The 23,800-nt window shown below is 39.7% G+C and overlaps 1 protein-coding gene across 1 annotated transcript; it reads right to left on the bottom strand.

Moving 5' to 3' along the window:
• Positions 1 to 6,191: 6,191 nt before the first annotated feature.
• On the bottom strand, positions 6,192 to 21,526 carry T265_12495 (hypothetical protein; the record flags this gene model as incomplete). Its single annotated transcript, XM_009164019.1, has 7 exons — positions 6,192 to 6,476; positions 7,444 to 7,672; positions 8,400 to 8,511; positions 16,839 to 16,917; positions 17,465 to 17,579; positions 19,412 to 19,542; positions 21,371 to 21,526. Coding segments are annotated over 7 exons (1,107 nt in total), but the record flags the coding sequence as incomplete, so codon positions are not given.
• Positions 21,527 to 23,800: the final 2,274 nt, after the last annotated feature.

A 23,800-nucleotide genomic window follows, 5' to 3' on the forward strand; every position in this document is an offset into this window, starting at 1 on the left:
GACTTCCAATCCACATTCCAGTTATTCATAATTCATGGTACTAGTCTTCGTTTCGAATGAGATCAATCAAAGTTGCAGGTAGAGAACCAAATAATTCAGCTTTCACACCATCGTAGTTTGTGAGGAACGACCAGTTTGATTTACAATATATTAAACTTGGTGACAACAGCTGCCCACAATCGAGATTTACGCACAACTGATTCCATAAAGTTCACAATTTACAACGAATGGTTTTTTTCAGACCCAGCGAGGATATGGTGTAATATCTGCCAAAACATCTATCTAGACGGGTTAGTTGCCGTTAAGCACGCAAAAATGCCGCGCACTTTTGAACGATAGTGTAAGCGAATTGTTTTTTTTGTCCTGGTCGGCATTTCCATTAAAGGCCTTCCTTGGCCTTGTGACTCTTAAATTGCCGTCCTAATGGCATTACAAAACGCATGCCGTATAGGTTGCACTGGGTTTTGTAAACCAAGTTGGTGCGAACCATAACCACTGACTAAACTTCAGCCACATCCGTTGGTGCGGTACTGCCAAAAGAGTCAACCGAGGGAATCGGTGCAGACGGTCCACCGACCGAGTCGGATGTAGTTGTCTGCAAAGTTTTATCCATACCTGCTTCCCATCCAAGCGTTCTGTGACATTGCATTTGCAAAATTTGTTTCTTCCACTTGATTGCCCAGGGCGGCCAAATGCGCTGACCTACTGATGAGAAGTTCAGCTTATCAGGAAGAAACGAAACATCACAGTCACTCGGGTTAGAGGGATTAACGGCAGCTTATGCACGGCACGTGTTAGTGCTTCCAAAACGCTATAATTAAAAATTTCCTTCCTTGTGGCAAAACGGCTCAGCCTTGGTCTAATATCATTAGGATACGGATTATTATAGCCAATTCTCAAGCTTTCAAGGGCTCTAAATAGCCGCGTGAAGTGTTTGGCAGGTATCAGAGTAAAACTGTGTAGGATGTTTATAGAAGTAATACCAAAGTAAACTAATTTCTCATTTTCGCTCCAAGGAATTCGACTAGTATCAACAGCACATGTTTCCCACTGTCTCTTTCATTCTACTGCCCCACGTCACAAAATATATTCCACAAAATATATTCCATAGCTCTCATCTAATGGTGCCACTTTGATTGCGCACGCAGAGTTCACAATAAGTCATATGACCTTGATGTGTTTGGATATATACCTTTCATACGGTAAAGAGATGAACAGGTAAATTTCAATCAACAGGTCCGGCTAGCTAAGACGGATCGACGTGAATCATTTAACCGAATCAAGCTATCGAAAGAAGGATGCGATGCACCCAACCAGTCATTCAGATGGAATGGGATCGGAATAAACTGATGATTGCTTGATGAGAAAAAGGTTATCAAATTTTCACTTTTGAAATGAAGTTTCATACAACCCGCGCTTCTCGGGTGCTCTGGAGCACAGAGCGATGTGAAAAGCGGTTATTGCACGTGGAACAGTTATTAGTAGTGTGAACTATACGAATTGGTATCTGTAATATTCTGGGAAATTTGTTTTGCTGGGAGGTCTCCCAAAGCTTCGTAAGGTGTGGCGTTTGCGGTGTAACATCAGTGGAGAGTCTTCCTCATATATCTCATTGAAAACAAATTGAATTATCACAATAAGTTGGGGGTCATGATAAAAGGAAATCTCTTAGGGTAATCGCTGCAGCGAACACGTTTTGTAGTGCGTCACGTTTGAAGAAGACTGTTCACGTGACCCGCACAACAGATTCTGCAAACCTTGTACGATCTAAGCAAGCGACCTTCGAATAAACTTGAGGTAAATTGAGCCTGGAAAATTTTATAGTACGTCGTTACTAGCACGTTGGTAATTTTAAGTGCAAACGGTGAGAAAACGGTCGGTGCATATAACAAAATCCTTCCTGCAATTTGGCTCACAAGAATTCCAGACATGTTGAATGTGGCCATATGGCCATATGGGTACCCTGTTAAATAGCAGATGCACAATTTGAAGTGCCCAATATATATGTGCAAATAAATCTGAAGCGTACTTTTACATTACAAATCGTGCTATTTATTGCAAAGAAGCCGGCGACCAGATTGACCTTCATCTCAGAAAATCTACGAAAAGTGTTCAGAAAGTTTTCTAGCTGACTTGCAACGTGACTGGCTCGTATCTCAGTAGCTTAAGCTAAAATGTGGTTCTTAAAGTGAGATTTTAATGCCTGAAATGAATAACGTGAGTCACATGATTACACAAATACCCAAGACTACCGTGTGCAGTCCGTACAAGCTGTTCAATTGCTTTTGGCCAATCACAGCGCCTGTTTGCCGTTTTGCCTGCCGTTTTCTGGAGAACTCACAATCAGGATGAAGGATGCAAAATTACTGACGTGTTTTTCATAGCAGCACTAGGTTTCTTCGAAGAATTTGGATGCATATTGTGCAAACTCACCTGATGGAACCATGGATAATCTGGTTGCAATCCGGTTGCAATCCATGTTCATATGGCCGGCCACACCCCACAGACATGCGACCCCTAACTTAAGCGAATGGGTAGAAATAAGAAATGCACAACCTCAACCCTGTGAAATGCCAGTCCATCTGGTGCTGGATGAGACCAACCGATGATAGTTAGTGCTGTTCACATCTGAAAAACCAACATTCCTGAGGCATTGCTTTTGTTGCTACACTCACCAGATGTTTGACCTCCTTTCGGCAGGTACAGACAAATATTTGTGCTCTCACTGCGCAGGATTCAGCGCTGTCTAAAATATTTTTATGCTGGTCACTTGGCAATCTAGCCCTCTTACTCTAATCTACACATATCATAAGTTCTAGCCGATTTTAATCAGGTAAAGTCACAATTGACGCCGATCTATTATTTTTTTTCGACAGCAGCTGGTTATGTATGTTGTACAACAGCTGGGAATGGCGTAAACATTGGGTTTGAGGTAGATCCGGAGTACTTTGCATGGCAACTGGATCATTTATTCTACACTTACTGTTAGTCGGTAGTATCCTTTAATATGTCCTCAGAGTGATGGATTATATGTTGTCACCAAACATATGCAATAAAAGGGCCTAAAAAAGCATGTAGGTAAAGCCATAACTAAGCCACAACTAAGGCGCTAAATTTCGTCTGGGAGAATTCATTCAGTAACATGATAAATGCTGCGCACGATGCCCCAAATGGTGTGTATCGGACTTCGCGTTGAGTAGGTTTGACTCTTATTATATATCTCAACTGGACTACGAAGAAGCTGAGTTCGAACACAAAATTAGTGCTTCACACTACAAACCTTACCCATGAGACCCAATACCATGTGATTCGACTCACGAATGTTGTATATAGTCAACATGGGGGTCATGTTACTTTGTCGGGAGTTGAATCAGTACACGCGTGGGGAGATGGTACTCTAGAAACGACGACTCGCATCCGTTGGCATGATGCTTTGTAATACTTTCGCAAACATCCCACAGAAAATGTTCACGCGTAAAGTCCTGCATCTAACTTTGGTCTGTCTAAAATGAGGACGGCTACCTGAACGAGCTTTATGTACGTGGGATTGCAAAAGTTGCTTTCTTTTGGAGAAAATACCCCAGTGGATTGGCCGAAATCAATCCCTTCTAGAAAACAGTCTATTCTGAATGTGGTATAAGCCTGAATGGCTTTGATTAAACCGCATCCGTGGGTGCAAAATTTGAGAACTTTGATAGGCCTTTTTTAAGCACGAAAAGTTCTCTGCTGAACAACGGTTTATTGGTTTTTAAAACCTTATAAGAGAGAACACCATTCAACCCCCAATTGCGTGACGCTTGTTCATGCGCGAAACAAACCTAGCCAAATCCATCACAGTAGGTGCAACAGAGAGGCAGCAACCAAAACTTTACAAATGTCCCCTGACTGTTAAAGCGCTATACAGTAGGTGAGTCTGTGCAATTGCTACTTTAGAAGTATCACAGATTTATTGCGCATAATTCATTTGACCTGTTGATGCTCCTGCAACATACACACAGTGCGTCCGCAGTGGCTCACTGCACGCCTGTTCGAAGCACGAGTGACCTGTTCAATTCAGGTCATATATTATTCGAAATTAGGAAGTAGCCAACTTCACCAGAGATCAAACTGGAAGATGAGGAAGGGAAGACAAGTCATCTGGAGAGATATGTTCTATTTCTTCAGTGGCAAGTGCAGTAAAAAATAGAAATGTCATGGAAGGATGGAAAAGGAACTTGCATACTTATGGCAAAACGGTCTGATAGAAAATAAGCGGAGCGGCAGGTGCACTGTATGGAAATTTTGAAATGTACAAAATGTGGCTCGGACGTTTTGAAAGAAAATATGTGGACAGTTTGAAAACATGAAGTACTAGGAAATGCTGTCACATCCCATAGTTCAGTTATCAGCTGTAGACATGTTTACCTGTTCTGCACTTTTCTGGCTTGGTTGTTTAGTTTCTGCAGGCCACGCCGAGGTCACTTCTGTCAGTGTAAAGTTATCAGCACCTGGGAGAATACGGCATGGTATAAGACTCCAAATATAATCTTGGAGCGCTAGCTGGAAATATACGTTTTATCTACCAAAGTCTTGTGTTGTTTGACCGGATGAACCTGCGTCCTCAAACTCGATACAATTGCCGAACCCCTTTGAGAAATGGTCTAAGAATCCAAGCAATTCTAATGATGAATTCACAGTGCAAAACGCTGCTTTCTGATTTAACTAACTGAATATAGAACAAAACTTTAATTACTTGGTTTCTCAGGTATCAGTTTAAAAATTTTTATCAGAAAGAGCAAATTCCAAAAATAACTGGTAGTCACGTTAGCACCAAAACTGTCGACGGCAGTAAGCGTAATTTCTTAATCGGTGGTCTGATTGGTAATGGGGGAAATATACGCTGCTTTCTGATTTAACTAACTGAATATAGAACAAAACTTTAATTACTTGGTTTCTCAGGTATCAGTTTAAAAATTTTTATCAGAAAGAGCAAATTCCAAAAATAACTGGTAGTCACGTTAGCACCAAAACTGTCGACGGCAGTAAGCGTAATTTCTTAATCGGTGGTCTGATTGGTAATGTGGTGAAATATTGGTAGCTCGGGTGAGTTTATTGGTTGTTGATCAGATGGCTGTTGATATGTTAACCGAGCTTGGTCATCGGCTTGCAAAAGTTTCGTCACCATACGAGGAGACATCATGAGTGCGCAGTTCAGCGCACTGTTTTGGGTTTCCCCTCAATAGAGAGATATCCAATACAAAAACCGAATAATACGAATTGCTATTGACTTTTCAAATTTAGCAGGCTCAAAAGTCAAAAAGGTAATAAGAGATAATAGAAGAGAAGTAAAAGTTATTATTCAGATATAAATTTTTGAGATGTATTGATTGTATTTTTGTAAATATAGAAACAATTTCAACGACAGTTACCAAGATTCCTCCTCGGACAACACCGTACACGAAAACGAATTGCAGCGTTCAAAAACTGGAACTTTTGTGGTACCTTCCTGTCTGCGACCAGGAAAATAAACAACATGCCTGTGGGTTAAAACAGAAAGGCAGGGGAGCTAACAGCCATAGGCTCAAGAAAATATGGTTAGACCATAAAAACCGCGAAAAGAATAGAAAAAATATCCAAAACCGTTGTTAGAATGCACAGTTGTTGCACAAACTGTCACAAGACTATTTGCTGTGGAAATTTGAAATACCGTCAATTAAGCTCACGCACACTACAATGTGAAGGGTTCCCTTAGGTTCGCCCCGGCTCTGAACTGATGACCGGTTAGTTCCCAAAATATTTTTTCATAGATTTCAACTCTATGTGCAAGTATTTTTTGCTCCAGATTGTTCAGTATATCCTAGATATTGTTTCCGTTCACCAAACTCCAACCTACTACAGGCATATTATAGTGAATTAAATCCCTGAACCAAATTACGATAGAATAACATATTATCTAGTAAATTTCATTCAGAGTATTACTCAAATCACTTCATGCTCCTTAGCAAGTAACAAAGTGTACTCACTCACCAAGAATAGCCATCGCTCCACCAATGAGAAAATGCTGTTTAATTTCAGTCCCAATCGGAGCGAGATTCGTCATAACAGATGCAGCCAGACTTCCAACAATCTAAAAAACATAAACATGAATTAGTCGCGATTACACGATCCAAAGGTTTTCAAAACTCAAGGGAATCAGCCAATACACACTCACATGAACCGGAGTTAGACACTTTGTCACCGTACGTACTACCGAGAGTGCATGCAACATAACTTACAAACGCGGTAAATGTCATTCCATAGTTGACTGCCAAATTGACCGGTCCGAAAATGTTAGCGGTGGCTGTCGGTGCAAAGACAAAAATGCCGCAGTGACACAGGAACATGAGGCCAACCCATAATACAAAAGTGACTTTTGCTGTGGTTCCTGTGAAAACGGAGATGAATGGAAAGCTGAACAGGAGGGAGATCCACACGATGCACATGCAGCTCATGGGTAACTGAAAATAGAGTGAAAAAAGCTGCTTATAATATAAGTAATAAACTTGACTTGAAAATCATTTCACCGTAGGAATATGCTGATATATTTGAGTGAAGCTGTCTAAGCTGACAAAAATAAGCCCTCAAACAGCTTGTATCACACCACAATTACAAAAGTACTTCCAACATTAGAATGTTTCAGGTGCGTCAAGAAAACCATCAGAATGACCCCAAACCTGTTCCCACTTTGAACTACTTCGCTGATTGGAGTTTTACACAAAACGCCTGAAAAATCGAACCTATGATTCTTTAGAGTTTCATATGATTCATGGAAATGAGCGCAAAAAATAGTGAATGTGCAGTCAATAGTTCTCAAAAAACATAATTATTTTCGTTTGACAGAGTTTCTTCTAAGCTAAGTTTCGTAAGACAATGTTTTATTGGTTTAACTAGTTTCCTCTTATCGTGGAAGCCCTGGTTATTTGGTCTATTTGCATCTTCATGTTTAAGCTTGTATACCTTACTTAATGATACCATAAAGCATATCTTATCAACCTGTCTTTTTGAAAAAGGAATAATCATAAAGTATTCGTGGAACAGCAGTGAGAGAATTCAAAGCGATCGGGTAGTATCATTTAGAAAAATATCGGAATTCATTCTTGACCGGTAACTATGTTTTTGAATAAGCAAACCTTGGGTTATTTCGTCTACGTAACAGAAATACTAATAGCGTGATTGCAAAAGAATCCATCATTCAATAATAATTTTACTAGCTCTTTTCAAATTGTGTTGCTCTGTCGGAGGTAGCGTTTCTTGATTGGTTTCTGTGAGGGATTTCTAATGCCAGAATATTAAACTGTGAAAAGCTAAAGTATGGCAACCTCCATTTACGGATTGAGTGCTATTTTGTTTTGGGTTTTAGGAGGTTCTTTTAATGCAGCCCACAAACAAGGAAGAAGAACCTTGCTTCAGTTAAATCCCAAAAACATTTAGTTCGGTATTGAAACCATCTGAGAGGACATCAAAAGTGATCCATGATATCAACTTACAAAGTAAACTCACTTTGAAAGAAAACCGATCACAAGCTATGCCCCAGATAACGCGTCCAACACAGTTGCACACAGATGCCGCCATTGAGACTCCCGTCAGAAAGAGATCGTCATGAATATACTGAATCCCGGCTACCTTCGTAAAAAAAATTTCCGGAGTGAATGCGCTAGAGTGGTTAATTAAAACAGACAAACAAGAACTGAAGTCCAATATGGCGTTGTTCAGAAAATCAGTTGGAGAAAAAAATAGTTCCTGTAATAAAAAAATGGTCGTCTGGTGTAGCTGACCAAGTGAGAAAACAAATGTCAAATCAAGTTGAACAAGTTAACGTTTCTAAATTTATTGAAAAGCCACGGCTAATCTGGACTTGAGGATGTCAATCAGACTGGAGCTTACTACTTAGACCCTTGCTTTAGATTTCGAATAAATTGGTGGGTTGCATACATCGAGATCCGGTAAATAACTTCAGATCCTTGCACGTTACTATCACATCCGACCTAATTATGACTATACTTACACGAGCCAGATTATTTCGCATTTCGAAGCCAAAACAGGTAAAGAATTTTGGAGACTATGGGTTAAAACATGACCACGACTTAATTTTATCTGAAATATGTTGATAAGGTTCGGGTATAAACCAGCAGCACGCCACTGACTTCTAGTAAAATATATATCATCCAGAGAAGTATGGTCGCATAAGACACTTCAAACAAGTTGTGGGATGATTTAACCGTATTCACAGCACACCACTATGCATGGGAAAAGATTAGTTCTATTGGTGGGGTTACTATTCACCGGGAGACCTCCATAGCATCCACAGCAATAAGTCTAGGGCAATATTGCTTAAATAATCGCTCAGACAGTGTGAACAATATTAATGTTATTTGAATTACCTTGAAAAGTGCGGAAACGAGGGTGATTGGAACCGCACTAAAGCACACAGACAACCATAAAAGGTAAAAGTCCGAGGCCTGCAGAACGATAAGGGGTTGTACATCGACAGTCCTATAGAGAGAAAAATCAGAAAAGTGACAGTGTACGAATGTTTATTCTTGCTTCTCATTACTCTGTATATAAGTCGCAGTAAACCCAAGAATAAACAACAGTAGAAAATTGAAAACACAGATCATGATTAGTAAGAGACTGATGGGATAAAGTCCGCGATGCAGACAATATCATGTTGGGTGTGAGAATAATAAAAAACGCTAAAGGATATCAAACAATACGTCGCCTTTTTCATCTTGGAATTCAAGGAATTTGCAGATGCAAGAAGGCTGAACTTAAGGTAATCGGCTAAATCATGTCAATTTATTTGTCCTCAAAGCCACTTAAGCAACTATCAGCATGAGGTTAAAAGTACTAGAATAAAGTTAAAAAAAGCAAAGTTAGAATAGGCAGCAAGTCTCCGATTGCGGCTTTTCCAATACCAAGAATTTTAAACTGCCGTCATAATCACCGTGAAGTAACCATTTTAAATCGCTCCTACGGCAGACGACTGGAAATAATCAAAACGATTGAAGGAATTGGAATGCTCTGTATTTTATTTGAAAATGGTTAATTCTGAACATGTTTCCATCCACAGCATTTCAAGTGTGTTAGCATGCAAAAACCAAAACATTCCTTGTTTACCAAACAAATAGTTCGTCAGCTCTCAGTAAAAAAAATCAAAAAGCGCAGACAACCACAACCGTTTAAATGGACTTAAGTGCGTAATATGCTTAATGGACTGAAGTAATTTTTACAAAATTCGGAGATACTTTTGGGGTGATGGCATTCGAAAGCTTTCGGATCAAGATACAGGGTATGAGGAGAGTTAGATCTGGTATAATTGACATACCAGACAAAAACTCAGACAGGCCACATTCGAGAACCGAGTCAACCTTGTGATCTGACTCGAAGAGATATTCGGCCTGATCTCTTCTAGAGCCTACTAGTCACACAATAAGATCCGTTAGAAATATTATGAAAAATATCCAAAACTCCTTCAGGAAGGAAGCTGATCAATTTCATGTTACTCCAACTGCAAGCAAACTGAATACTAAAAACAGTATGGAGTGATTGGAGGGAAACGCTTTGGCTCCATCCACCTACTTCATTTTGGCTACAAAGGCGGTCAATTTTTGGGATCCCCAGTGCCTAAGTGTGGAGAACTTTTCTAGATTAGCAATAACACAATCCAGTGGAATGCGCAACCTTGGGATCAAGTGCACCGCAAATATACGCTCTTTAGCTCGCTTCGTAATAGCTCTAAAAGAACTTCATACCAGGATGTGTTATGCGTAATATCCACTATAAAATTCAAAATGTACCCATAGGAAATTGAAACAGCTCCAGTATCTCGTATGGGGATAATTTATACACCATCCTGGGTTGTGCTCAGCCAACGAATCTCAAGGTTTTCAAAAGTGTTTCTAATATGTGGTTGTCTAGACATAAAACACTACTCAAATGTTTCCTGAGAGCTGTTCGACACATCACGACCATTTGTGTCCTTTTTGGGGCTCATCAGGTAGGCGTAGTCCCCAATTTTCGTCAACCGAAACAGCTCCAGTATCTCGTATGGGGATAATTTATACACCATCCTGGGTTGTGCTCAGCCAACGAATCTCAAGGTTTTCAAAAGTGTTTCTAATATGTGGTTGTCTAGACATAAAACACTACTCAAATGTTTCCTGAGAGCTGTTCGACACATCACGACCATTTGTGTCCTTTTTGGGGCTCATCAGGTAGGCGTAGTCCCCAATTTTTCGTCAAACCCCTGTTTCACTATGTTGTAATATGTCAGTAACCAGATGCTACAAAAGCAATCAATTTGGATCGAATCGATACTAAGGATGTCCAGTTATTCTACACTATCTGTTTGTTCGAGGATGGCGTTACGAGCAACTAATGAGCCAAAAGATAAGAAAAACAGCTCATATGATGCAAATCTGGATGGGTTTTAGTACATTACAATCCTGCCGAACTATAGGTAAGTGCAGAATCGGTATTCAAGTCTTCCTAAAGTGCGTCTGCGGAACTCACTTGTTGCGGTCCAAGTTCACAAGGTACTACAATTAAGAAGGAAGTCTTCATCAGATATTACTGTCGATGGCTGCGATGAAGAAAACTTTGATAATGATGATAACAATGAAGGGTAGGAAGTAACACTGGTTTCGAAGCTATCAATAGGTAGGATCATCACACTGGACAATGAGGTAACCGGCAACGTGGAGAAGCACAAAGGCCAGATTCTCTTCCTTTGCTATCAAAATGCCTAAACAATAGACCCATTTAAAAATACCTAGTCAAAAGTTATTACGCAAGAGTTGCTGTTAATGAAGTGACCTTTGGTGGACGGCACTGTGTGATGTTTTCACAACCCATTTCGTCAGTGGGTAATGTTCATCAGTTAATGGACCCTTTTGATGTAGAGGTAACTCAAGGCGCAGTAAACTAATTAACGTAAGCGACTCATCGTTCTGTTGAATAGTCTGGAACTAGTTACCTGATATGGCGCTAGCATTCAAAGCGTCCACAAAGCATTTAATAACACCAAGATCACCTTCACCATTGTTCAGGTGACTTTCGTGGGAACACCAAGCGGTCAGAGAAAACGGATGAGCGGTGTGGTTTGGTTCTGATACCGTACACACTCAAAATCCATCAGTCAACAGCGTTACATGAAAAGCATTGGTTCAGAGGTCGACCAAGTTAGGATTACACTACGATTAGTATGAGGTTTCTAAAACAGCTAACCGGTGTCTACGTACGATCTAGAGAGAGATCAAATACAGTAGCCTTATTTTCATCCTCGTTCTATTTAACCCGAAACTTTATCTCTATGCTTCACTTATCTATGCTTCACTTATTTAAGTAGGCCACGCTAACCGTCTACCCAGGTTGTCGAGCAGATGAAAACGAAACATATGTCAGCTGAACCGAATGGATGTTTTTGCCTCGTATGGCAACTGCTTTGCCTTTGCCGTTTTGAAGCAGGGAAGCGTAGAGCCTGGATAACAATAGACACCAATATCCGTGTGGTTTGCACAACTAATAGGTTCTGCAAAACGGGAAGGACAGGCATGCGCCAATAGACGTCTCTCAAAGCGTTTGAGTTAAAGGTGAGCAGGGCATACAACACCAAGGAGCGAGAACGATTTTTGGGCTGTTGGTCCGTATTGTGGGGCCTGTAAGCTCATCCTGATTAGAGTCAACAGGCGAAGAACTAGACAGGTGGATAAATGGCGCATAAACCATAAAGAAAATAGAACTATGGTTAGCCAAATCAAAAGATGACGATAAGAGGAAGAAGACGAAAAGCCAGGAATAAACTTATGTAAATGGATAAAAAAGTAAAGAAGGTTTGTTAATGAATTTCTGTTGGCACTTTATTATTAATTGTTACGTATTCAGTGGGTTTAAGTACTTTAACAGCAGTGAAGTAAATATAAATGGGGAAATGAGTCATTTCTAAGCACGACGGCGTTGGAGGAAACGAGAATCAGCAAGTCTCCGACGTTACAAGAGGTTTAATAGAAAGTACTTGTCTGTAAGGAGCATTCCAGATGATCTTCCGAATCTGAGGGGCGAACCCAGCAGTATGTAGTTTCACTAGGTGGACCGTTCATTATGTGATTTCACCATCTGAATATCTGCATTTGGATTATCTGAATTCAGACCTGTCAGGTGCAGGTAAGCGTGACGATTGATATCCTCGCCGTCAGTCCACGCGGAAACTTGTGCCGCTAAGCCAGGTAGTTCATGTACCTCAACATAATTCCAGCAGGTGATGTATGCTGTGTTTTTCGAAATACAGTTAGTCATGGCGTACTTGGATGATATACTCATTGTAAGCCCGACAGCTGAAGAACTAGGTACCACGAAAGTTCATATCTTAATGACCTGTATCATTGTCTTCCTGTCATCTGCAAGACCTCAACAGACTGAAAGCCATCAGTAGAACATCATCCCATAAGAGCACAGATGCCATACAATTTCTTTGATTTAGTTGACTATTATCACAATTTTATTCCATAGATACACCATCTCAACCCACCTACTGGATGCACTTTTGATTCTTTTATTCACAAATGTGGAAAGTGCTTAATAACTCCAAAGGAATCTTGGCTCCTCTTCTCTCAACGTCTCGTTAAGTTCAGTTAATGGTGGCACAAGCAAAACGGTAATAATGGTATGTTGCTGCAACACTCACAAATAGGCAACGTAATGCGGTAATACTTGGTTCACGTAGTTGACAAAGCAAGAAGTAAACCATAATCAGATCAAGAAGGATCGGCTTCTGGTTTTCTGTTGTACAGTTTCATACGATGGTAACTGGCCGTATGCACAAGTTTTATTGGATCAATAAGCCGTTGCTACCGATTTCTGGACCAAAGTGTGCTAACTTTCTCTAATGCGTCCCTTGCTGGACTTGTCAGAGTCATTTCTGAGAATCTAAGCTCACCTTCGCAAAAAGGGACACGAAATTTTTGGATGGTGCAAAACCACCATTAAAGCGCGTCCCCTGCACATAATTGCAGATGATAACCGTTGAAGGTCTCCTTGATATAAGGTCCAGTTTGATTCCTGAGCTCGTTTTTAAATGGGTTTAAAACGTCATGTAAAACAAACAGGTAAACGAACTGTTGAGTCTGTTCTTCTATTCAAACTCTCTACAACACAATTCCACGTTTTGTTGTTTCCGTTTTCCACTTATACCGCCTTTTTTCTTTAGGTCTAAACATAAACAGCTCTAAGGCATTTCCATCGCATGTCTTGTTTAAGTCGACAAGGTGAGTTTCGCCATTGAGTGATCATCTTGCGTTGGGTCAGTATGAAATTTGGGATCCTGTTCGGAAATGGCACTTCCCAAGCCAAATTATAGAAGCCCGCATAATCTCAAGATTTGACGTTTGTACAGTTTTTTTATTTTGTTATTGTATCCACAGGACCGCATTAGTAGATAAGCCTCCATTTGAAGGATCTGACTTTTCGGATTTTACTCGCAAACCAACGAGATCAAGCTGACTGCTAGAAACAATCAATATGTATTGAAATGATCCGAAATTTCGGCTGAATTAGACTCATTTCTGAGTGCAAATCTCATCACCGTTGGATAACTTCTAAAATAAATATCAAACTAACCCGAAAGACCATTTTTTAAGGATAAAACTAATGATCAATGACTCCTCGTGCATGACCAAGCACTCGTGCAGGGAATTTAGTTTAACCCATGACTTGAGGTCTGCAGATAAAGCATGACTAACTTTTTATATTCATCCAAAACACAGTTTAGATCACTCACTCATTGAGCTTGATCACCCTTTGATTAGTCTGCAAACACGTGCGTGATATTTGTACCAAATTGAATCCGATACACAAGCTGCCTCTCACATTTGGTTTTTTGCTAATTTACGTCCTTCTATTTCATTAACTGTGAAATCTTTTTCAACTTCAAGACATCCCCGACTGATGTGTTTTAATTCCGCTATGGGAGCATTTCAGTCATTAGCAGATACATAACAAAATCTTTTAATGGTGGCAGTACGGAAACATTTGAAATTTTTCCTTTCTATGAATCCAGTCAGTAATGAAACGTCATGAAGCACTGTACAGCTGTTTCGTTCTTCGTAGGAATCACCAGTGGTGCACACTTAGTGAAATTCAACGGAATTTCTAGCTTTCGGCCTTGTTACCAGTGGTTGAATACTTAATAGTTCGGCTGAACAGCAATGTAATTAGCCCTGACTTAGTGAGATAAGCACTAGTGATGGTTCCCGGTATGTTTGAAACAGCTGTATTGTGCTTCTCAGCTATTCAGTACAGATTGTCTACACTGATAAGACTAAATCTTACATGTTTTGCCAACGAGTAAACAAATGTTGGTTAGAAATTTCATAAAACCTTTAGACCAAGTATGGAACATGCAAGACGCAAGTGAATGCCTTTGGAACATCAACCAAACCTAGTTTTCTTTCACCAAGTATATCGGAAGTATGTCTACGAGTGTGCGTCTATAGTGACCGGCTAGATCATCGCTTCAAAATTAGTGATGTCAATTGGACAGTAATTATAGAATGCAGCTAACCACTCTTGGTTGAGTATGATTAAAGAGCCAATTTGGAAGGACAACGGAATGCATAATCGAAAGGATTCTGATCGACTGCAGCAAGCTGCGGAACGCAAGTAAGGAAAAAAAGTCAGTAGATACTGATGGACAGGGTGGCTTATACATTTCGAGATTTGACAGTATGACAAACTTTCCTAGTGATTACTGTGAGCGGCGGAATGGAAGAAAAAATAGTTATAAAAACTGGTGTAGGAGAACAACCGATTGCAAGCACGTGGATGAACAAGTATGTTTTCATCAACAGCACAGGTTTTTACTGCTTTTAGATCAATTATGAGATATAAATGGCTGAACAAAATTTTTTTCTTGACTAATTAATCATCAGCCTAGTCGGATTTTCAATGGATTTCAAACGATCTTTGGGCTCAAAGCCGACCTATGAAAGATTCTATGTCGCTTGCATTTGCAAAAGAGTATAAGGTGGTACCTCCATAGTATAGGTTAAAAGAGAGGAATAAATTTACCATTACTTATACCTCCCACTATTCCTGTTTTTCACACGGCTCACGCTCGTTTGAGGTATGCAAGTTGGGTTTTTGTGTTCAGTTAGCTCAGAAAATTTCATCCTAATCGTAGGCTTCCGAGTAATTAATGAAGGATCACAAACAAGGAAACTACACAAGCGCGTTTCCCTATAATCTGCAGAGGCGTTTCGTTAGAACACAGGACTATAAACAAAACGGGGTTTTATGGCTAGCATTACGTAGATTCAGCCGACACAACGATGATCTGAATACGGAGACATGGTGATGAGCAGATCAACGGATGGATGGGAGTTATCAAGTCGCTGGGAGGCCCGGACTTTGGAGGATACTAATCGGGTTCGGAAGCTAATGGATACAAGAAGACATTAGTCTCACAGAACGATATTTGTGAGAGAACAAGGCTAGCTAGTTCGAAATGCAAATAATGAAACCTTTACGCAGTTTTGCCGTGACCTTCAGTCACTACGATAGAAACGGGTGACGCCTAGCGGAGAGCAACATGTGCACACATCTCTGCTATTCAGCTGCTGATAAACATAAGATAGATAGTTTTTGCAATAAGCTAGGCCAATCATAGTGCATGTGCGCAAGAGCTGATGATAGGAATGTTCGCAACAGAAAATCGGAAGTCCTAGAAGCCACAAGTTCCCAATTTGAAAAGAAATTAAATAGTAAATGGCCTAGAAACTGGATGTCGTCAGAAGATAGATTTACGTCACACCAAGAAACAATATAAAGGAGCAAATGAGATTAAGGTATAATGAACCGGAGTGAAGTTACAGTTCGGGCAACGGGTGTTACCATGAGGTTGTGAAATAGGAAGACGGCCTATCTAGGCCAGACGGATTTTACAAATATGTTAATTCGTCACTGAGAGAATGGCCTACATTGACACTGGTGAATCCAGGAGTATCGAAAAACGTAATGATCCTCCAGGTTGAATGACTATACTTGTATGGAAATTCACATGAGTTTTCTTCCAGGGCACTCCTGACTCACATAAAGCAATCAATTAATCTATTCAGATCAAGCAACTGCTTTTCCTTACGCCTGAATACCCGATTTTGACCATTGTTCATTCAGTTGGACAAACATTCAGGAGATTCTGATGGCGTGATCCTGTATACCAGTTTTGTGTGCATTAAGTCTGTAGGGTCACGTCTGTCTGAATTCCAAGCAGTCAAAGCTAGGGGTAGATTTTATGATGGAGGACACAGAGGTGCTTTGTATGGTCAACTCACTCGTCGTATTGTCAGATGGTCTAAAGTTGAAATCGGGTAAGCAAACATACCTGACGATGGCTGTGGTACTCTACAAAGCAGCGTAGCTAAAATGAAAGGACTCTCTATAACTGAGCCAAGAGGAAAACAGCTGTGTGCTTACCCTTCTGGGATGGTGGTTTTCATCAAGCTCCTCAGATGGTAAATGTTGCACGTTAGTCTATACATGAAAACCAAAAAGTAAAGAGTTATTTTTTTGCGGGTTGTTTAACTATATGAACTCAGTTGGATAAACGTAGAGCCATCAGTTTTTTGAGAACAATTATGGTTATTTTAGATGCAAAAGAGTGAAACGTGTAAATACACGAGAGTGACACATCGATCTGTCGGATTCAGTAATAAGATTTTAGTTCTTTGTAATGTACTACTCCGTCGACAACCCACGACCGGTTTCGCACTTTTTGGGGCTCATCAGGTAGGTGCAGTCCCCAGATTTCCGTCAACCTTATGTTCTACTTAAAACCGAATTGCAGGAAATTAGAGAATGTACACTCACTTGCAAACTAATTTGGTCTAGTGCAGCACATTCAGTTGCCTGAGAACATCACAAACGACAGATTCAGCTGGATCCTAGGTGAGTCTCTCGAAAAAAAACAAATTAGCCTGCAAATTAGTATATATTCGCTAAGATTTTAGTTCATTTTTCGCAAGGTAGCATCACCTGTCACCTGCTTGTTTTTCGAAATCATTCGGACAGACACTCTAGTTGTTATTAAATTAAATTAAAACAAATGTATAAAAATAGAAATAAATGAAATAGATAATTTACCGCTCACCCAACATTTTATCACGATGGATGACAAAAATTGGAGGCCAAATTAAATAGCTCAAAGATTTTAGCAGCTGCCGTGTGTACGACATGAGAAACGAAAATCCACCCAACAGTAGTGGAGCTTAGTCTCACCGTGTTCTAGTCAGCTTTCAATATAGATTGGTTCAGATGCATGTGCAGGTCTATTAATGATGAACACGTGGTGCACGGGGCTACCAACTTCGGACGCTTTGAAGTCAACCTTTTGGACTATCCTGCGTGGGTGAGATTGGTAAATGTTGAAAGAATAAAAAGATTCAAGAGCACCTACCTTTGGTTTTTCTTGCATAAGCAAGAATCCTATTATTTGTATGGTTCCAGTTATGCCCGCCAGAAGCAAAAATGCATAAGGAACGCGGTTCAACATGTCTGTGTCTGTGAAACTTCTGAAATTTGCGAATAGTAAAGTCTGGGTTCACAAAGTTGCTTTGTTCGAAAGTTGATTGCAAATACAAAACAACCAACACACGTAACTTCTCTAATGGCCAGTAAAATACCTAGAAAAATTGTGCTAATCCAGTGCACGCACGAATATTATCCGGAAAACTTTTCTTGCCGCAGGTGAAACCCTGGTACTTTGTATGAATAGTCGCTAGTATGGATAGGACACTAGATACCCCGGTCACAGTTATCTTGTAAATAGGTTGGTAACAGCTGTTCTTTCCTCTCGGTATAGCTGAACTACACCTGAGAAAACATAATATTTTATCAGAAGTGTACCCCCTAAAACCTCATCAGAGCGGTACTAAGGGAAAGGACAGTAGTTGATGCTGGTGATTCAACCTTCAACCAGTAGCGCTACCTGAGAACGGTGACGCGGCCAGTGTAACTGGCACACCATTCACAAGTGCCTAGTAGCCGAGCTTTTGAATTAAGTCTGATATACTTGTTAGCGAGAACATGCGAGACTGCAACTTCTTTGAACTCAAAGCCATAAAACAACGCATCCTCTACACGCAAGAGGCTATTGTCCTCCGACGGCCCATATTTTGTTTCATATAGACGATAATTTAAATAACGTCTCCAGAAACCTCTGATTTTTTCAGGCCTGCATACAAATACGGGGCTCCTGTGAAGGCTTATTTTGCTGGATATTTTGGCAAGCTTTCTGTGTCCTCTGACCTAATTCCTCAGTTTTCATCCCTGTTCATCCTAATTTTAGTTGCTTTTCTTTAGACCCCGAAGACGAAATTGGCTAATTCGCCTGGATAAAATATAACAACACGAATTTACATACAGATGTCTAGTTTGGACGACTGTTTACTGGAAGCGCGCTCTGAAACCTTCACATTGTTCACCAATCGCTCTTCATTAATACGCTAAAACCACATCATTCAGGATTTACCTAGCGAAAAATAAATCTCACATACACCCCATGAACAACCAAACGCTTTTGAACAAAGTTATGTATATTTGGCTGGGCAGAATATTTAGAAAGACACCTTCTTCCATTAGCGTTTTACATGAAGTCACTGACACCACTTATAATTCAACTTCGCACTTTTTGGTGTTGCTCAGGTTTCAGTGCAAATCGGTTAAGGAAAACGATAGACGAGTAATCAGAGGACTTTTAACTGGGTCACCCGTCACAACCAAGTTAATCGTAAATTTACCATTTATTGCAAGATGCGTATAGTTTGGTGTTCATTTACTACATGAGCTTGATTAGAACTCGGGAAATAGGTCTAACGTAAAAAACCAAGGTGAGATGTTGCCAGTAGTGATCACTGTGCGCTTTTCGCCGGCCTTATTTATAATGCTCAAGTGGCCCGGTTCCATTCACTAAGTTGGCTTTGAAGGTATATACTGAATGCTGATTATTCAAGGTAATTTTTTCTTTTTCTTGCCTTTATCAACACATTTGCGGAATAAGTCATTAAGAGAAGAGTATCAGCTCCATAATCGAGATTACGCCTGATGTTTCTCAGTGGTTTTTACTGCAGAGGAGTAGGTTCATACGTAGGTGGCTCAATGGTGAAGATCAGTTTTGGTGTTTGATAGCCAATTAAGGCACAAGGGAGTTTCCTCAAGATTTGTTTGCCTAAAAAACGAATCCATTTATCAAAAAATTGAAACTATCCAAACCAACAGTAACATCATTAGATGAATTGTTACTAGAACAGGTTACACGAAGGTAGTATACTGATAGTTGAAAGCTGTTCAGAGCAAACAGAACATACTGTAAGACAAAATCATCACTGCACACTAGAGTACTCACTTGGTAGTAGAGTTGATTTTCACATTCTTGGGATTGATTAACGCTGTCTGGATTGGTGTGAACACCAAAGCACCACCACCAAAACCGCCAAGAACCAGACCGACTATAAGACCACGATGAGAAGGAAACCACTGCGAACAATGCAAACGACGTGGAAAAAGATAGCAACTACGCTTAAAAATTAGATTCAATGAAGTCGAAAATCGTAGGTTCCCAAATCATCCAGGTTCGAACTCTGCGAACATTACATAAAATCCAAGCTCAGAAAACCTAGAACTAATAAGCCACTTCGTAATACAGTTGGCAGAATAATGGACCTCTACAGAAGGGAGTTTTGTGTATCGTCAAGAGGCGAACAGTACTGTGGTGCAACTCCCTCGTCACGTAGTTTCCAGGACAGGCTTGAGGCAATCACTCAAGCCTAATCATGTGCAAATACTGAAATTCGTTTGATTTCAAGTAGTAGAACTTTTTTCAGTGGCTGAAGCAACTCAACTTCAGAAGTCTGTCATACGTGTTGTGAAGAATGAGTAGCATGATACTGCTACCCGTGTGTCAAGCTAATATCCCGAGTAGTCTACAAGAAGTCCAAACCCCCTCTCTGTGTAAATAACAGAAAATGTCTTGAGTAAAACCAGCGTTTTTTAACAAAGATTCATAAATTTGGAATGATTCCGAATTCATTTTGGGGCAATTTTATAATTAGACAAATGCTTAATTGGTCTGAAGACTGCTGTGTTGCACTCTTCGAAAGTTGTACCTTACATGATTGTTTACGAAGTTATAAAGCCAGCTACCCCATAACAGCTGCACCTAAAAGTGAATTTTGAATAAACTTTTTGTTATTATTTTGTGATTATGACCCTGAAGAGAGACGTCCCCAGTCTTGTTGGACTTAAATTTGTGTGGGTTTTATTCTTTTAAACTAATGCTGTGAATATGAGATCATAGGACTGCTACTCTAAGTCGATATTTTGCCGGTGCAAGTTTATTCGGCCGAGTTAATCGCATGAATAAAAATCCAAGAAACATATGTTTTCTTAAGTAGTGTGACAGTTAAAAGTATGTATACTGTAGTTTCACTGACATTTAGATAACCAACTGAATCTGAATATATTTAATGCATTTAGTTGCTATTATTTGTTTGATTGACGCAACAATACGACGGATCTGATGCTAAGACAATTCTTAGGAAAAACGCGCAGTTTCACGGTTTTTTTCTGGCCATTTCCAGAGGAAGCTGTAAATTCTTAGTGAATAGTCACGGACTAATAACTTACAAGCAAAGACTGCGCTGAGTAGCAGCGCATTGTTGGATCTGCTAAACTAGATCTTTTCAAAAGAAAACAGAACAGCTGTCTAGTGGTTGGTCAGCATTTTTTCTCACAAAAACAGAGAACATTTGACCGGTGCCTCTAAAAACTACCCGAAATTGTCTTTTAAATATGCGCTTAGATAAATGGAGGCAACGACAATCATTTTGAAGTCAACGCTCTCTCCTGCATAATGAAAAATTTTCAGAAACATTGAAAGTTACTGTATGTAACGAACCAAGTTTATTCTCAACGGAAGCAAGAACTTTCTATCTAGACAGAATATGTCGTTCATTTTTTGCAACGAAACCCCACTCCAATAAGTTATTAACTTGACCCTGTAAGATAATTATGAACATGATTGCCCAATAAATTCTTTCGTCAGCTACTCCGTGCTTACAAGAATTTACGGAATTAACATCGGAATCATGAGTAATATTAAATCGGGAGAGGTTACATTTGTTTTTCTCCCTAAATTATTTTCACAATGTTTGTTTAATAAGAACGTAAACAGAATCTCGTAAAAACCCTTACCCAGATACCGCAGGCCGTTATGTTGCAAAATTTATTTTTTGTTGTGAAACGGACGGTTTTAGGAAGAGCGAGGAAGCCAGTTCAAAACTTTCGTAATACACAAATAACTTACTGCTGAAGCCACTGCAAGAATAACAGAATACCCAGCGCCAAATCCAAGTCCTCCCAAGACTCCGTAAATTAGAACAACTGCAGTAAAGCCCCATTTAACGGCAAAATACGTGAGTGCAATACTGCCACTAAGAATAACAGTAAGGAAATAAAGCATGGTAAATACTAACGTTTTTCAGTTGGACGAAGTTGTGAAAATCATCCAAACAAATATTTTGCCAAATACGTCCGATAGGCCTTGACATGCGATATCTTATTTATTTTGATGCAAGCAAAGGAAATTAATTATTCGCAGGCAGATAATCAATTCACACACAACTGTCCGCTCATCTATTTGTGAGGCCCAGATTTTCAGACACCGGCTATAAACATGTAGTAATCACTTAAATCACTGGGGAAACCACCAGTGCGTCCAGTGTGTGTTCATCTGTTTGTAACATTTGTGCTTGTGGTCGGCTCACGATGTAAAATGTAGACACGCTTTGGTTATATTTTAGTGCCGGATTATCTTATCAAGTTTTGATATGTTAACCCTTGTGAGTCACATCACATACCGGACAGATTGGATGGCCAAGAAAAACACCCAAATGTTCTAAAACTCGGGATTTTTTCTACCCATTTGCAAAAAATAAAAACTGGCATTCCAAAGAACAATTGCTTGTTATCCCGTGCAAAGTATGTAGTTATCAAATGATTGGATGTGCACGGATATTCCTTCATTACATAAAGATAACTGCAAGGGCATCTGTAAGACCTGAACGTTCCCCGTCATCTACGTACTATCACACAGCTATGCCCGCTAAGTAGCTACGTAAAAACATTTTTGGTTTATCGAACTCGATAAGCATAGAAATGATAACTCTGATTGATAATAAAAACAAAAAAAATCCTGGGATGCTTTGACGTTTTGAGATTTCAAAGTATTATGAAGTAATTATAAAATAATATGATTGAGACTATGATTCTATTAGTCAGTGTCCATGTGACCTTTCAGTTTGGATTATTTTTTAACCGCAACCTTTTGTTTGGTAGTAAAGGGCTTTTACTCTCTGGCCCTTCTGGGTTTCACACTGCAACCTTCGTTGACGTGGCCTTAGGTAGATTCTTGACGCATTAGTCCGCTCCACTGAGGTGACTAAAATTCCATCTGAGTCTCTGTTTGTGTGCGCAAAGTGCTGCATTAAATGTGCAAAGTTTAACATCCCGCATCCTTCCGCCTTTACGGTCCAAGGACTCAAGTTCTGCAAGCTTAAGTTTCAATCTTCGTAGTTCAGATGTGTGAAGCTCATGTATGAGCCGTTGTGTCGCTTAAGAACTGGTTTGTGATATTGCTTTTGAACTTATAGTTTCTTCGCAACTTTTTCGAAACGGAAATTTTTGGCCGCGTCAGTTCTTTTGTTGTTAGGTTGTCTTCTTCATACTTTCAGTGTTTTCATGTAAACCTTACATCATTCTGAATGAATGTTGCTAGTGTCGTGGCTTTTGGCATTTTGCTTTTAAAGCTGATTTTGGTAAAACTTTTCAGATATCCGCTGTGTAGGACTACTGAAAACGTGTTTTTTTCTAATCTCACCCCTGCAGTGTCTGAAAACTCATGATCTAAACCTGAAAACTCAACAGCTTTTTGTTTCTTCGGGTGGTTGCCGTTTTATTCCAGGACTTGATCCGTACGCGTTTCTAATGCACATATCTGAAAGGTTTACTAAATTCTGCACTCACAAAAACACACGAAATTGTCAGGCAAGTTTTACTATTGAGATCAATTGTAATCCACATTCCGACTAATTGTTTCAGTTCCAAGAACTCCATGCAATAACTTCACAGCAACCTATAGAAGACCAAAGCGCTTGAGTTCTGTACCCAAACGCGTGACAAAACAACTGTTCATTCCCATTCTATTTGTATAGAAGACAGGGAAACCACTGTATCTATAATTTGGCCGAAGGAGCAGCAGCAAACTTACGACTAGAATCTTTATTAAAAAATTTAGAATAATCCAGGTATAGGAAGATCTGTAGAATAAAAAAACCAGAGTGCGGAAGTTCTGCATGGATTTGCACTTCCACCTTGACGAGCAATTATAAAGACAAGTATAAGGCACTTCAGTGGGATCATCGATGTCAGGATCTATTGTTAAAACTTCTAAGACGTACAGCACCAAATATCGACGTCAGAGTGTGGATTACTTCTATATGGGTTACTCGGTGCTGTATTTGAAGATATCAAATTTACGACTGAACCTGAAGAAAATAAGCAACCACCCTTTTGAACGTTTTATGGACATTTATTTAGAATAGAAAGGTTGTATGGATTTTATGGACTTAATTTTTTTGTATTTGTCTAGTTTTGGCTTTTCTGATATTCAGTCGCTGCTTCGGTCATGTACGTTACCTGTTTCTAGGTTTCTCCTATGTTGAAACTTCATTTATTT

Source organism: Opisthorchis viverrini, assembly GCF_000715545.1.
Source record: "Opisthorchis viverrini unplaced genomic scaffold opera_v5_2, whole genome shotgun sequence".
Taxonomy (NCBI): Eukaryota; Metazoa; Platyhelminthes; class Trematoda; order Opisthorchiida; family Opisthorchiidae; genus Opisthorchis; species Opisthorchis viverrini.